Source organism: Tupaia chinensis, unplaced genomic scaffold, assembly GCF_000334495.1.
Source record: "Tupaia chinensis unplaced genomic scaffold, TupChi_1.0 Scaffold000100_1, whole genome shotgun sequence".
Classification (NCBI taxonomy): Eukaryota; Metazoa; Chordata; class Mammalia; order Scandentia; family Tupaiidae; genus Tupaia; species Tupaia belangeri.
The window spans coordinates 1632567-1648029 of NW_006159564.1; the positions used below are offsets into that span (position 1 = coordinate 1632567).

The 15463-nt window shown below is 37.3% G+C and overlaps 1 protein-coding gene across 1 annotated transcript in view; it reads right to left on the minus strand.

Moving 5' to 3' along the window:
* Positions 1-15463, minus strand: part of ABI3BP (ABI family member 3 binding protein) — a 280943-nt gene that overhangs the window by 88814 nt on the left and 176666 nt on the right. The window contains 11 exon segments of the mRNA XM_027769977.1: positions 742-801; positions 1791-1862; positions 3422-3505; positions 4298-4357; positions 6038-6121; positions 6855-6887; positions 8278-8376; positions 9199-9246; positions 13454-13501; positions 14193-14273; positions 14907-14954. Of these exon segments, the coding sequence (XP_027625778.1) occupies positions 742-801; positions 1791-1862; positions 3422-3505; positions 4298-4357; positions 6038-6121; positions 6855-6887; positions 8278-8376; positions 9199-9246; positions 13454-13501; positions 14193-14273; positions 14907-14954 (717 nt within the window).

A 15463-nucleotide genomic window follows, 5' to 3' on the forward strand; every position in this document is an offset into this window, starting at 1 on the left:
ATATATAGTTATATTGGCTTGCTGGAAAAGTTATGACACATTTTTGCATAGAAAAATACATCATGACTTTCCTGATAACCTAATAATATGTAATTATATACAATGATATATAACCTAGCATATATATAGTTATATATACAGTTGACTTGCCCATTCAAGATGTGAAGATTATGCTTTTATTGAGAAATTCTTAGAACTTCCTCACTAGAGGAAAACGATTGAGAGGGAAATCTAGGGTATACAAAGGAGGAGACTTATAATTTAAAATTTCAGATTTGGGTAATTTTGTATTTGTCAAGTTAGTAATAAAATATACTAATAAAAGCATCAAAGAAACAAGGATACCATGTGACTAGTTTTTTAAAAACCTAGAACTTAGACTTGCAAAGGAGCCCAAGAATAGTTATTACTGCAGATTAGCTTAGATAAGAAATAGATCTCAATGTGTTTTAAACTCAGCTTTAGGATGCTATTAAAGGAAGCACAAGAAAACATGACACTTAAATATGTACTATGTGGCAGGTAAATTATTATGAATTAAGCTCATTTGTGGCTTTCGTATAAACAATAGCTAACTTGTTTTTAAGAGGCTTCAGTACTCTTCAGACGATGGAAGTGACTGAATGACAACAGGATGATGGTCACTCTCATACAGGAGGAGAAGCCATGCTATGGGGATGGAAATGGAATGAACTACACACAGGAAGAAAAAGCACTTGATGAAGAGCACATGGTTATTACCTAATGTTGTCCCAGGGGTCACCATCATAAAAGTAACAGGTTCAAGGCCTGTAACAGGAACTGAAGTAATAAAATAAGAGTAAGCTCCTTGAAAACTGTAAGAGGATAACAGCTACTCAGAATGTCCTCACCAGAGGGCATGTGCATTAACATTTTCAATGACTGACTCCTTAACCCAAGGACTGGTATTTATCTGGTATAGACTCAGTTGCATAAAGTGGTTAGACTTGGAGTTGTTATAAATTTGTGTTTGTGTTCATAGATAGAAAAAGGTAAAAGTTATTTTGAAGCTTATGGCTCTGCAAATTATAGAGCTTTGAAAAGCCTTTGTTTTCCAAAACTTGATATATTTTCTTACATTTCAGAAAATGTATCTTTCTAATGTGGAATTTTTGTCCCCTACTATGCTACTATATATATTCTGCTGTTGTTGTTATTGAAGATATTTTAGGGGCAAAATGAACATATACAACAAAGTTATTAATTCAGAGTCAAGACTGGTATTTTTAGCATAATCTCCTGGAGTTCTCTGACAGGATTAAAAAAGTCAAGAATCAGTTAAACTGTGATGGAGAGGAAAGGGAGTCAGATTCATGCTAAGGATAATGCTTTAAACTTATCAGCTCTAATCACATTGAGTTTTAGATAGTCCAGTAAAAACATACTGTGCGAATATTAACGAAACAACAGAAATAATAGGCAGGTGAAAAGGTAGATATACGAAGGAGGCATAAAGAAATTTCCCTATTACAACTTTGATAGCACAGATCAGGGTCAGACACTCCCAGAGATACATGAAATTTACCTTAACAGAGACCTCCGGTTAAGTAAAAAACACGTGGCATAATTTTTTTTTTTAAACTAAGTTATATAGCAGAAAGATATACCAAATTAGACTTAGGCATGACTTTCTTGTGAAGACAAGGCAACTTGTTTTATGCATATTAACTGACATAGAAGGAAGAGTGCCATCGAATGACAACATAGAGTAGAAAGGATTTGATAGTGAGCAGATAAAGCACTTGCTGGAAGTCAGAAAGTGGTGTTACCTAAGGCTGTCACCGGAGCCTCTCTTACTGGAGTAACTGGTTCAAAGACTGTGGAAGGCACTGGCCCAAATACTAATTAAAAAAAAAAAAACAAAACACACACACACACACAATGACTAAGACATTACAAATGTATAAAAATGCAGAATGTTTACTTGAAAAAGATTTTATCAGTAATATGATGTGTTAGACCACCAAGTCAACACAATTGACCTTCTGAACCAAGGAACTACAATGTCCACCTTAGAAACCAACTTCTGTCTTTGGAGGGTGAGCCATTGACACTATTTTCAGACTGTGACCCATGTGGAGTGTCCCTGGAGTTTTTCTCACTCTGATGATCTGAGCATTTATTTGATACTCTAATCTTTCATTCATGATTAGGCTTTGATGATCTAACATACTGGTCTTGCTGAAAACTCATCTTCAGAAAAGATATCATGAGCTTGAGCTGGTTTGGGTACTGAGAACAGGGTAAAGGGCAGCCACTCAGACTGGAAGATCACAGGGCATCCTTCTGTCCAACACCCAGAGGAAATCTGATCACGTATGGATAATAATGACTTCTAAATGAAACACAACTCTGAAGGTCAACACTCTAAATCTCTTCTCAAAAGACCCTACCCAGCTGTTTAGCTGCAGCAGCCTCCTCAGTGAAATGTTCCAGTCAACACCTGGAAGCCCAACAGCTTGACTGGTTGGTTGAGACTCTACCTCTTCTATCTCGTGTCCATATTTTCTTTCTTTCTGAACTTTTCCATCATGCTTCTCTCATGATTTTTCCCTAATAATGGTTTTCCTGATTTTTAGTGTCGGGGAAGGAAGAGGAAGAAGCAAAAACATGGGGGGACCAGCAGTTAGCGTAATGGCTATGTCGCTGGACTCCCATGTAGTCGACTGTGGTTTGTGTCCTGGACCTGGGGGCTTAAAACTCACACTGGGTGCGTGTGCGTGTGTGCCCAAGATCCCAAGAGGAGGACGGGGGAGGAGAGGGGATTGTGGCGTGGCCATCTCCCCTGGGGGGTGATTTCTTGCTTTCTGTCTGTCTATGTCTGTCTGTCTGGCGAGCGCACGTGCCCTATAGCAAAAACCTCTCCAAAAAAAGAAAAAGAAGCGAAAACAAAAAAAAGAAGAAGTAGCAACAGAGACTATACGGCCTGCAAAACCAATAATGTTTACTGCCTGGACTTTTAAGAAAATGTTTGCAACTCCTGCCCTCTGACCATATTATAACGTTGTAACTTTCATAGTTACCAGGAACTAACCTGCCATTTGCACAAAAATACATTTGTGCTCTGTTTCAGTTACCATACTTGCTCCGTATTTGAAAGCCTGGACTTTTAAGAAAATGTTTGCAACTCCTGCCCTCTGACCATATTATAACGTTGTAACTTTCATAGTTACCAGGAACTAACTCCTTATTTGAAAGATGAGTAGAATTAATTGAGAAGCAAATTAAATAACCATTAAGAAAAAAGAGCATAAGGAATTCTGTGGCTCCAGCATCTCCTCAACCCTATTCTGGTTGCCTGGTGTGGAATCAGCCGCTGAGTCTGACTGGCCAGCTTACTTTCTTTGAACCTCACTGACATGGGCTATTAGGGTTCCTTAACCAGCACCTATGTGTTTACCCAGTTCCGTGTGAGGGGCTTCAGGGCTTGGTGTGGCTTTAGGTTTGGGACGTGGACGTCGAGTTCGCTGAGGCACTTTGGGAGCTAAAGGAAAAAAACCTCAGGTTAATGCAGTGTTTGGGTTCCAGAAGCTTGAACAGGATTATACTTGTTATTATTCTTCGAGTTACAGGAAATTGTTCTTTTGAAAATTTGCCTTTACTTTGATAATATGCCTCTTTCATTCCCTTTTTTCTAAAGACTCAAAATCACACATACATGAGTCAATATACCAAGGATATTCCCAGGACAGTCCCTCAGGGATTCCTGAGTGAAAAAAATCTTGCTGAGTTGTGGTGGTAGCTGAGGTAGGTGTAGAGTGATTTCATAGGAACCATGGTGCTTATAATTTAAATTTACTAGCCTTGGAATATTTTCTATTTTATCTTTACTGAAACAAGATCATATTACTTAACATGGCAAAAGAAAAACAAAACAAAAATTGGGCCGATAGTAAAAATGCAGGGATTTAGAACAATGTCACACAATAATAGCTGAGCCAAGTTAGTTAGTCTAGACCAGGGATAGACACCCTCTCCCCAAACCCCTACTGATTTCATTTGAAACTCACTAACAAAGAATGTGATTACTGCGCTCCATGTGAGCAAGATACTGCAGAATCAAAGGTGTCACACATTGCCGACATGTCTACCCAACTAAGCGCATGCTCTTAAAAACAAAAAAAATTATCTTAATACTTTTCAACATATTAAATAACTGAATGATAGAGGACGACACACAAGTCTTGTGAAATGGGAGAAGCTGTCATGGTGGTAGTGACACAATGGACTGCAAATGAGCAGGAAGAACATGCCGACGGTCATGATGTGCCATTACCTAGAGTCGTCCCTGGAGCCTCCGTTCTAAGAGTAACTGGTTCGAGGGTTGTGGCAGGAACTAACCAAAAATAATAAAAGAAATCAGAGATTTTGTGAATGTATAAAATGTTGGAAGTTTATCTTAGCAGTAAAAATAGGGTTTCTAAAGCTGTGGTGCTAATTTTTAATATTCGTCACTCAATAAAGTGTAAGCATGTATTTCTTTGACTATTTCTCTCAACTTTAACCAGGTGTTCAGTTGATTCAGGAGCTATCAGTCTCTGCTCTGCTTATTCTCTGCAGAGCATCTCACTGAAATCAACAGTACGGTCTCAATATTGGTTAATTATCTGACTGGAATTAACATGAGTACCATATACTCAAAAATTTGGTTAGTCATTTTCTTAGAAAAAGAATGGCAAAGAGAAGTCACACTTTTGTGGAAGCCAACAACAGAAGAACACTCACTATAAGCAGTAATCATCAATGAGGGATGCAATAAACAGTACATGTGTTTGAAAGTAAGTGAATGTGGCTGACAGACCCTATGGTGATCCCTGATCATTCCCATACAATGTTCACACCTGTGTAATCCCCTTCCCTTGAGTGTGCTGAACCTGTGTAACCTGCAACTGACCAGCAGAATAAGGTAGAGGTGATGGGTTGGCACTCCCTCGATTAGGAGAGAGTGAGGGAGAGAGAGAGTCTGCCCACCATGCTAGCACAGGGGAGGGGAAGAGAGAGGGTGGGTGAAAGAGAGAGGAGAGAGAGAGGTTACAAGGAGGGAGGGAGAGAAGGAGTATAGGGAGACAATGAAGTAAATGAAAGTGTCAAAACAAGAAAGGAATTCTTGGAGTTGCCCTAGGGTTTGTCCACCACACATAGTAATAGACAGTCAAAAGAAGCAGAAACTATGCTTGTTAAGAAATATTCCTCAGTAAATACTGCAGAACTTAACATAAAATGAAGAACCACCTCTCAGTTGTGCAATCATTAGACTGAGTGTCTTCAGTTCTAAGAACAGAAAAAGCAAGTTTGTGGGCAGAAGTAGGTATCACCGAAGACCACGGGACCAAATTCAGCTCTGAGGTAGACATCCTGTCCCTCTTTAATTCATCCTGTGATCCCACACACCAGGAGCATATCGACAGCCTAGCAGGTGGGGGTTCCAGCTTCAACACATACTCTATCTGTCAATTGCTGCTCCCTCAGCTCTCCACTTGCCTAAATTCTCTATTTATTTCTTCCTAATTGTCTTGGTTCTTTTTCTCCTCTGAATATTTACTATGCTCTTAAGCATTTGCACCATTCAGAAAATGATCTTCTATTTGCATAAATGTCCTGCCTTGTGTTTCTGTCTGCCTCTTTGTGCAGAGACAACTTTTGTTGCATTATGGTGCAAATTGGGGAATAAAACACACCTCCTACTTTGGATGTGTAAGCAAAAATAGTTTTGGGAAATCTGAAGGGCCTTAGTACAATAGTTGATTTGAACTGACTATGCTGGCTCAATACTTCAATGAGCAACTTTAAGACATAAATGGGAACAAATATTAAGGCAAGTAAATAAAGTATTATTGATAAGGAAGATCCCCAAGAAGAAAGCACAGTTGCTCTGCTATCTCACGTTCTCCTCACTTACCACGAACTGTCAAGAATTATACAGGGTGTGTCCCTGTATATCGTTAAGTGCATAGAATTCAGGGTCCCAACTGGGGTATACTGCTTAGCTATTTAAAACCAGAACCCACATATTTACCCAGTTTGATTTGAGAAACTTCTGGATGGGGAGTGATTTTAGGTTTGGGTCGTGGACGACGGGTTTTTTTTGTTGTTGTTGGAGCTGAAGGAAGAAAATATAGGATTAATATGACATGAATGACTTCATGTACTGTGAATAAATGTCTTTTAAAATTTTCTAAATCTTGTTAGAGCTTGATTTGAGAGAACTTTGTTACTGGCTTGAAATTTTCTCCTTTAGTATATGCATAGGTTTTCTCTTATCATTGAGAATTCTCCAGAGACAAAAATTTACATTTGTATATAAGCTGAAAATTAGGACTTATCATTATTTCCTCGAAATCATCCCTAACACGAAACTGGTTACAAATCATTACTCAGTTGTGATGGAGTGAGAGAGGGTTCAAAACAACCCATAGGATTGACTTGTAATTTAGGCCTAGGGATATTTTTTCCACTTGAAAATTTGCTAGAATTATGAAAAATTCACCGAAACAACAAGAAAACAGAACAAAATATATAGAACTTGAAAGACAGAAAGTAAGATACTGAAGAAATGTTACAGTATCAACATGGGGACTTATACCTGAATCTAAGCTTTAAAAACCAGTACTAGTTACAGACTCAGATTCACGATACAATCTCACGCTGAGACATGGCGCAGACACCTGTATTGACATAAGTCCATGTATAGTTCCGTTCCCAAGTAAGAAAGCCTTCAACATTTTAAAATGAACACGAGTAGGATGACAACAGCGGATGGTGCTATCATCTTACCACCATCTCTAAGGCTGACAATGAATAAGAAAAAGCACTTGCTAAAAGACAGTCATTACCTAAAGATGTCTCGGGAGTAATAGGTCCAAAGTCTGTAGCAGAAAATGAGTAAAAGCAATTAAAAATGTTAATTACATGAGAAAAGTCATCAAATTCTTTTTGAAAATAAACCTTACCAGTGTAGTATTGACTCTAGAGCCAAAAAAAAGTTAAAAATTTCAAGTTTTCAAATGGGAGCATGTAGATATTTGTTCCTATGATACAGTTATATTCTAATTATCTACACATGGTTAGTTACATGTTTCAACCATTTTTTTTTATTAGCTGACAATACAATAGAAAAAATCTTTAGGAGTATGTCTAGTAACATTATGCTTAACAATCATGAGAAAAGAATGTGAATGTATAATTTATAACACAATACATTTGAAAAAAATGCCTTTGGTCATGGTAGATGCAATTGATAACTTTTAGCAGAAATAGTGATGAATAACTAAAAAAGGCAATACTATTCTTTGTTATGAGTCCATTTTCAAAAAAGACCAAGACCTTTGCCCAAACAAGGCTTATAAACTGATATAAAGGCTTATTCAAATGAGTCTGTGGAATTTGTTAGTGCATCTTTGTTATCAGGACAGAAAGGCCCAACTCCAGAGGTTAGGAGACTATGCTGTAGCCAATTAGCTCAAATCCAGTCATTGAAGTCAGGTATGTGAGGTCCTCTTTGTGGACCCATCCAAAGGCAGTGGTACTGTCCAGTTAAGTGAACACTGACTTTTTCACAGTCAGGTTACCCTTAAATTCCTATCCTTCCACTCTCACTCCCTTATATGGCACCTTCCTGCCTCTGTTTATACAATGCCTGCCCATCCCATTAACAAGTCTACAAACTCTACAAATTCCAAGGTCCACAATGCTCTTAAACCATGATTTCCTTCTTTAAGAAGTGTCATATGCTGAACAATTGGTAAAATACCATAAATAGTAGGCCATTGGGAAAGCCATGATGGATTTTTCTATGCAAAAAATCCATCACGACTTTCTCAACAACCCGATATTTGCTCTTGCCCATATTTCTTTGTATCTATTTATGGACAACCTCATACAAGAACAGCTTTCTTCCTCAACTAAGCTAAGTCATTTGTTATTTCTAAAATATCATTCACAGATGATAACAGGCTTTTAATAAAATGCATGACTAATGGAACTAAATATGTCATCTAGTTACCTAATTAGAGAAGTTTTTGCTGAATCAGAATCAAGGAGGAAAAGGAAAATGAATGCCAAAGGAGCAACGAAAATGCCTGGATACCAAGGCAGTCCTTATGTAGGCAGCGTAAGTTACTGACCAGAGTGTTGTCTTGCATGACTTGGGCCTTCACCCTTACAACTCAGAGAGGTTATTAGGTGGCAGGTTGAACTGCTGTCCCTGAATCACATCCCACAGGGTTCTGCAGGGACAAGGAACCACATATGATTTACCTAGTTTGGTCTGAGGTGCCTCTGGGCGTGGTGTGGTTTTATCTTTGGGACGTGGGGGACGTGGACGACGTGTTCTTGTCCGTTGTGATGTTTTTTGAGCTAAAGAAAGGAAAGTAGTTATTGCAGCCTTATGATTCCAGAAACTAAAGAAAGGATTATACGTGGTTCTAGATTTTCTAAAATTTTCCTATATTTTCTCAAGTCTTGAGAAACTTGTCTCTTTGTTTTAGAATTTTCTTCTTGTCATTTATATGTAAGACTATACACACACACACACACAAACATATGTGTACATATATACATATATATATATGTACACATATGTTTACTGACAGTTCTTTTGAGAAAGAAAGCATTATTTTGAGAGTTTGAAAACTTTATTAATTGTTGGTAGCAGATAATCAAAGAAGGTTCAGACTCCAGGTAAGTTAGACATACAGCATGTAGACATCAACTGCTTTTGAGAGATTGTATATAGAAGTTATTTGGCTGAGACATATATGTCATTAAAAATTACTAGAATAAGCACATCAATTTTTAAATATTGTAGACAAAAATGTTTCGTGTATCTTTTTAAAAAAAGCAATATATCCACATAATTATAATTGATGTTTACGAGGCAGATATTCCTAATTGTATTTGAAATTCAGCTTTAACGTAGAACACTGAACAGGCTCCGCAGAGAATCATTGAATCTAGATAATACGGGAAATAGATGCTCTGAACTAGAGGTATACAGTCTTATAACCAAGTAACTTGTTTAAATACCTTCAATGCACTCAAAATAAAGAATGTAGTTTAATGGAAGTGAGGATGGTGAGAAAAACATAAAAGAGAAGAACCTGGACCAAGATAATGATAGACTAGACTGGACAATGAGCAGACAAAAAGCACTTGCTGAAAAACATCAAAAGTCATTACCTACTGTTGTCACTGGAGCCTCGGTTCTCAAAGTTACAGGTTCAATGTCTGTGGCAGAAACGAACCAAAAGCAATATAATAAACAATGAAGATTAAAAATAATAGAACAAGAAAATGATCTTACTAATGAATCTTAACATTAAAATGTTTAGAAGGAATTTCTGAACTCTGAGTAAATAGCATTTCTTCTCCAATAACTGGCCGAACTTGTGTATCTATTTCTTTCACAAAATAGCCATACTCTTTGCATTTTGCATTCCTATGAGGTCAATGAAAAGTATTTTTCTGTGTTTAATTATCTGATTCATTATATTAAAAAATCTGGCTCTAAGAAACTCTTCATTGTTTTGTATATAATTTTAAGTCACTCTAAAATCTTACGAAAGTTTCTGTTGGCATTTGAAAGGCTTTCATCACCACTATGAACCTGTTGGGAGGGTAGGAAGGAGAATTAGGAGAAAGTTCTATATCAGTCTGTTTACTGGAGATGTGTGACAGTTGTGCAAAGGTAATCTTGCTTCCCTTCTCCCCTTACTTATTCATTTATTTCAAATAGATAATTAGAAGATGACTATTCAAGTGAGGAAGAAAAATGATTAAGAAAAAAAAAGTCTTAATGAGAAACACTTAACTCTTTTCTGAATAAGAAAGATTTCTATAATTCTATCATATTTGGAAATGATTATGCATAGGTAGGAAATTAAGAACTACAATTCATAGATAGGAAATTAAGAATTATGTAACATTTACATTAATCTAGAAGACTAAATGTAATATTCAAGCATCTCACTACCAAAATCTTTTAAGCATTTATATGAAGTCTGACTTTCTCTGATTGTTCAAGCCTGCATAGCATTAAGTTGACTTAAGGCAACCTGAATTTAAGAGCATATTTTGAACTAATGTCACACAGAAGAGATGGAGGAAGCCAGGGAAACAAGTTTATAACTGATTATCTTCAAACAAAAAGAGGCCACCCCTATTTTATTTGGAATTTAGTGACATAAGATAAATTTATCTTAAAGGAAGTTCCTGTTGCATTGGAATAGCTTGAAAGAGAGAAAGAAAGAACTTTTGCACATACACACACACAAAACCAATTATGCACTGTCACACTCCTTACAAACACAATGAGGACTAGCTTCTACCAGCTTTTTCATTGTTTCTCTGTTCACATCCATAGATTGTACACATACAGGCTAAGATTTCAAGAATGTCCTGGTTTGAAGGACGGATAGACAGAGCATCTGTGATTCTTGAAAGATTCAAGTGCTGACAACAAAATGAATGCTCTGAAGGTGATCAGAGAAGGAATAACATTCAGGTGTCATCAACTAAGCAGCAGATACAAGAATGCTTAACTTGATGTTAAAAAGGCTCCAGTTGAGCTCCAGTTGAATGTAGCAAACAATTTTTGGAAGTGAATGACAAAAAGCAATGAATGACAATTGTGCATATGAGAGAATACTAACCATGACAAAAGAAAGGGATAAGCTCAGAAAAACATGGGCCAAGCAAGAAGGAAGAGGACATTGTTACCTAGGCTTGTTGAGGGAACTTCAATCTCAAATGGAACAGGCTCAAAGACTGCATCATTAAAAAAACAGACAAACAAGCAAAACAAACAAAAACACACACTGATACCAGCAATAAAACTAAGCCAAAACTTTTAGGTACTCATTGAGGTTTAATTCAGAAGATACAGAACCTGGTTTATTCTAGGTTGATATGAATTGCCTTCTAGATGTTTATTATGAAAGATGCTCCCTCAGCAAATGATTGGGTCATCAGAAAAGTCATGCCATGCTTTTCTATGCAAAAATGCATGATGACTTTTCTTATTACCTGATAGAATTTTATATCAAATGGAATAGGAGAAAATTTGAGTTGTAAAACAGTTTTGGGGCCAGGCCATAGGCTGGTGGTTATGTGAACTGGATCCCACATGACCAACCACACAGTTTAAGTCCTGGACCAGGCTGCTTGAGAAACGTGCCAGGTGCATATACATGTGAGCCCAGCATCCCACAAGGAGGGAGAGATGGAGAAAGGATTGCAGCATGGCCAGGCCCTATTGAAGGGGATGCTTTCTCACTTCCTTTCTCTCTCTTGTGCAGGTCAAATTCTCTCTGGCAAACTGAAACCAACCAACTAAAAAAACAAAAACAAAAACAAAAACAAAAACAAAAGACAGTTAACTTAAGAACTGTTGCATAAAAATCTTGTGTGGTAAAAACCATTCCCTGGAAGTTACTGTATAAAATACCAACTGGATATTATTAACAAGCCTTTTTCCACTTGTGTCTTAAAGGAAGAACACAGTGTCAATCTCCTACTGTACTGTCTACTGGGAGTTACTAAAACAACTTTCAAAAATGTTCCAGATACAAGCCAACCCTGGTGGTACAGTTAAAGGGAAGCAAACAGAACTGTAGTGCTGGAAGCTACATGGCTGACTGCGGGCTCGGATGCCCAGACGGGGGGAAAAAGGCAAGTGTAAATACACATGTCTAATGTCTTGAGACACTGAAAGCTGGGGAAAGGGCATTTCTGTGTGACATGACCCTGACAAGGGTGACTCCCCCTCACATGTGTACACACACAGTCTCAGGAATAAAATAAACAACAACAAAAAGTTTAAGATACAAAAAAAAAATGCTTATAGTCATTACAAATTCACAAAACAAGATCTAGAAATGCTTTAAGAAAATGAAATCTTTTAGACAATCAAATGTTACATTTACTAATTTCTTACACATTATTTTCTCTACTTAGCATTCAAAGAACAGTATGGCTACTTTGAGAAGATAATGAATGAAAGGGTGGTATTTCGTAGGCTTTATATGACATGGCTAATGACAAACATTTTCAGCAACATTTCCAAAGAAAAAGGCTAGTTAAGCTAGAGCACTGCAAATTGGGTTTACCAGAATGAGTTGATGGCACGTCTAGTTTTGCTGTGGTTTTAGGTTTTGGAAGTAAATTCTTTGGTGGTTTCAAATTGGAAGAAAAAAGGGTGCTGTAATTAGTGTCATAGCTGAGCGGTGAACATGAAGACAGATCTTACTTACACACCACTTTCCTATTTAGAAATCACTGGAAGTAATGATCACCAGGTTGGATTTAAGGTGTATCTGATCTGTGTGTGAGTTTAGGTCTCTTGGGTAGTTTTGATGCTAAACAATGTTTTTTAAAAGTAGCATAATAGTCATGGCTGAGGCTACCAATATTAAGGACATGTATATTAAACAGGCACTATATAAACTCAGTGATTATATAAAAATTAATTCCTGGAAGGTGGGAAAGATGTCCGTTTTAACTATATGGATATCTATATGGACTATTGAATTATTAGTTTTTCCCTGAAAGGAGAAAATCTTTGTGAAATGTTCAATAACATGTCTTAGAGCAAAAGTAATAAAAATTGTCATAAAACATTTTTCCTACATAATTTTAGAAAAGACAAAGTATATTAGTTCTATTTCTTTGATTGATAGCTTTTGTACAATATAAAAACAGTAAAGTAGAAATCCAACACTTGCTCAGGAGGAGACTTGGAAAACAATCTATAAGTACTTAAAATTACACACGAGAAATAATGTTACATGACTACTGATTTCTGAAATGCCCCAAAGTAAAGCGGTAATAGATTACTAATTCTGAGAAATAATGATGAAATAATTATAAAGAAGTATTACTAAAAATAATAAAGCCAGTTTAAGACTTTTAATGCTCTCAAGTAACAAAGCTTTGTATTGGATCCTAGACAAGGAATAGTTTTTATATCTTATTTAATCATATTCGTAAACACTTTTCAAATAAACAAAAAGCTAAAGAGCCCATTATTCCATGCAAGTTTTTAGAAGGAAAAAGTTCTTATAAGTTGAATGAGTAAAGCAATGAAGTGATGACCACAGCACTGAAATAAAATTGGCCACTCATTCAGTCCAGAATGAGCACAGAAGCCCCTGAGAAGAGTTGATAGCTTTCTCAACACCAGGATACATGATGGGAGAGCATAGGGTCAGTGAGAACAGGAAGTCATGTCCAAGACCACAGACCTCCCCGAAATGAGCACATCGCGTTCTCCTAGAAGAACGCTTCTATCTTCAGCCTCTTCAGACCAGATAGGAAATGAAGGGGAAGCATGGAATGAGATGGTGAGGGAGTGGTAGAACTGCAGTCATGCCTGGGGTGGAAAGTGGAAAAAGCAAAAGTGACAACCCGTGAAAGCAAGTGGAGTGGGAGGAATTACCACTTGTTGGCACCAAGGGCTCCAGCTGTACTGTGGCTGGTTCCAGAGCTATAGGAGCAAAAATCAAAAACACTAATTATACCAACACTGGCATCTGGAGGAAGGAAACGTTATGCCTCAAGCTAGCAGGTTTGCCCTAAACTGTGTGCTTTCTCTGTGATTTTTCCCTTTTATTTTTCTGATTTATCCTGCTGGCATATGTACTCACTGGAGAAAGAGAGAGGGAGAATGAGAAATAACTCCCTGAGGGGGAGGGCCATGCCTCAATCCCTTCTCCATTCTCCTCTGGAAATTTTGGGCACACATGCACATGTGCCCAGCATGGTCTTCAAGCTGCCAGGTCTGGGACTCAAATTGTGTTTGACCAGGTGGGAGTCCAGTGTTTTACCCACCACACCACCTGCTGGCCCTAGATGTACCTTATTTTAAGGTACCTTATCTAAAGTACCTTATTTTAACAATATATTTTGCAGGTCAGATTCCTGTGGTGCATACCTAATTACAAATAAAAATATGTATTGAGTTCCTGGAAAAGTCATGATGCATTTTTGCATAGAAAAAAATGTCATGACTTTCCCAACGACCATGTACACATGCTTGGTGTGTTTTTCAAGCCACTGGTCCTGGACTCAAACCACATGGTTGGCCATGTGGAAGCCAGCTGCCTTGACCACCAAGCACAGCTGGCTCCACATATTTCACCTTCTATGTTAACTGAAACACTGGATATCACATTTACCAGGTGTGAACTTGGGCACTTCTGGACTACGTGTGGTTTTAGGACGGGTGCGACGACCTGGTTGTTTCATCTTTGGTGGAGCTAGAGAAAGAAAATTAGCTAGTTAATATGAAAAGGGTGGCTACAAACTGACAATGCACATGTCTCAGAAGCATGGTGAAGCCTTCAATTTATTGTGGATATATATCCTTCTGTTTTGCAACCTTGCATCATTTAGCCAGTTAAATGAGGTATTGAATAAAGTTTTAAAATTTTGATAAAAAATTTATTAACTGCTCAAGAGATCTCCCATTCTTCCATTTTTAGATAGAAAGTCTCAAAAAAACTTGTCTATCATAGAGAAAACAGTCACATAAAAATATTGAAGATTTATATTTCACAGGAACATGATGAGAATGATTGCCTTTAAAAAGCAATTGGGAAAACCATAAACATTTATTTGGCCTAAGATTCACGGGAGATTTTAACTTAACATTGAGCAAACCTCTACAAGTTAACGATACATGTAAAGAAGCTTTTAATTCAGAAATTATTTCAGGGTGGCAACTTCCGAAAAGATATAGTTTATAATCAATATATATATCCACAGACATTTACTTTTTCCCCGTATGAACGTTTATCCATGTATTAATCTATTAATGCCAGCCTGTCAACCAAGACATCTGCAGACAGAAAAAGAGGAAACAAAAGTTATCCACTCAATGATTGTATTACCTAATGTTGTTGTCGAAGGTTTGGTTCCTAGTGTTCCAGGTGCTAAGACTGTGTGAAAAACCATCAAGAAGGAATCAATATCAAAGGAAAAATGATGAAACTTATTTAAATATGGAATACACTTAATTTTAGTCACTAGACTGAGTAATTATAAATGATGGAACTTTTATCTGCGTAAGAAATTCTTTGTCTATTTAATTTGATTCCTATAGAAAATGAACAAAAATGTACCCAGTCAGTTAAGTTTAGAAAGAGAAATGGAAAAAAAAAGGCATGAATCTCATTTGGAATAGGTGAATGTAATAACATAACCAGCAGTTCACGTTCTGAAGGAAAATACAGGTAATTTGCTAATACGGCACCAGAACACATATTTTGCTCTTTTTTTTTTTTGGAGAGATTTTCACTGTAGGGCGCGTGCGCTCGCCAGACAGACAGAGACATAGAGACAGAAAGCGAGAAATCACCCCCCAGGGGGGATGGTCACGCCGCAATCCCTTCTCCTCCATTCTCCTCTCGGAATCTTGGGCACGCATGCACACGCGCCCGGCGTGAGT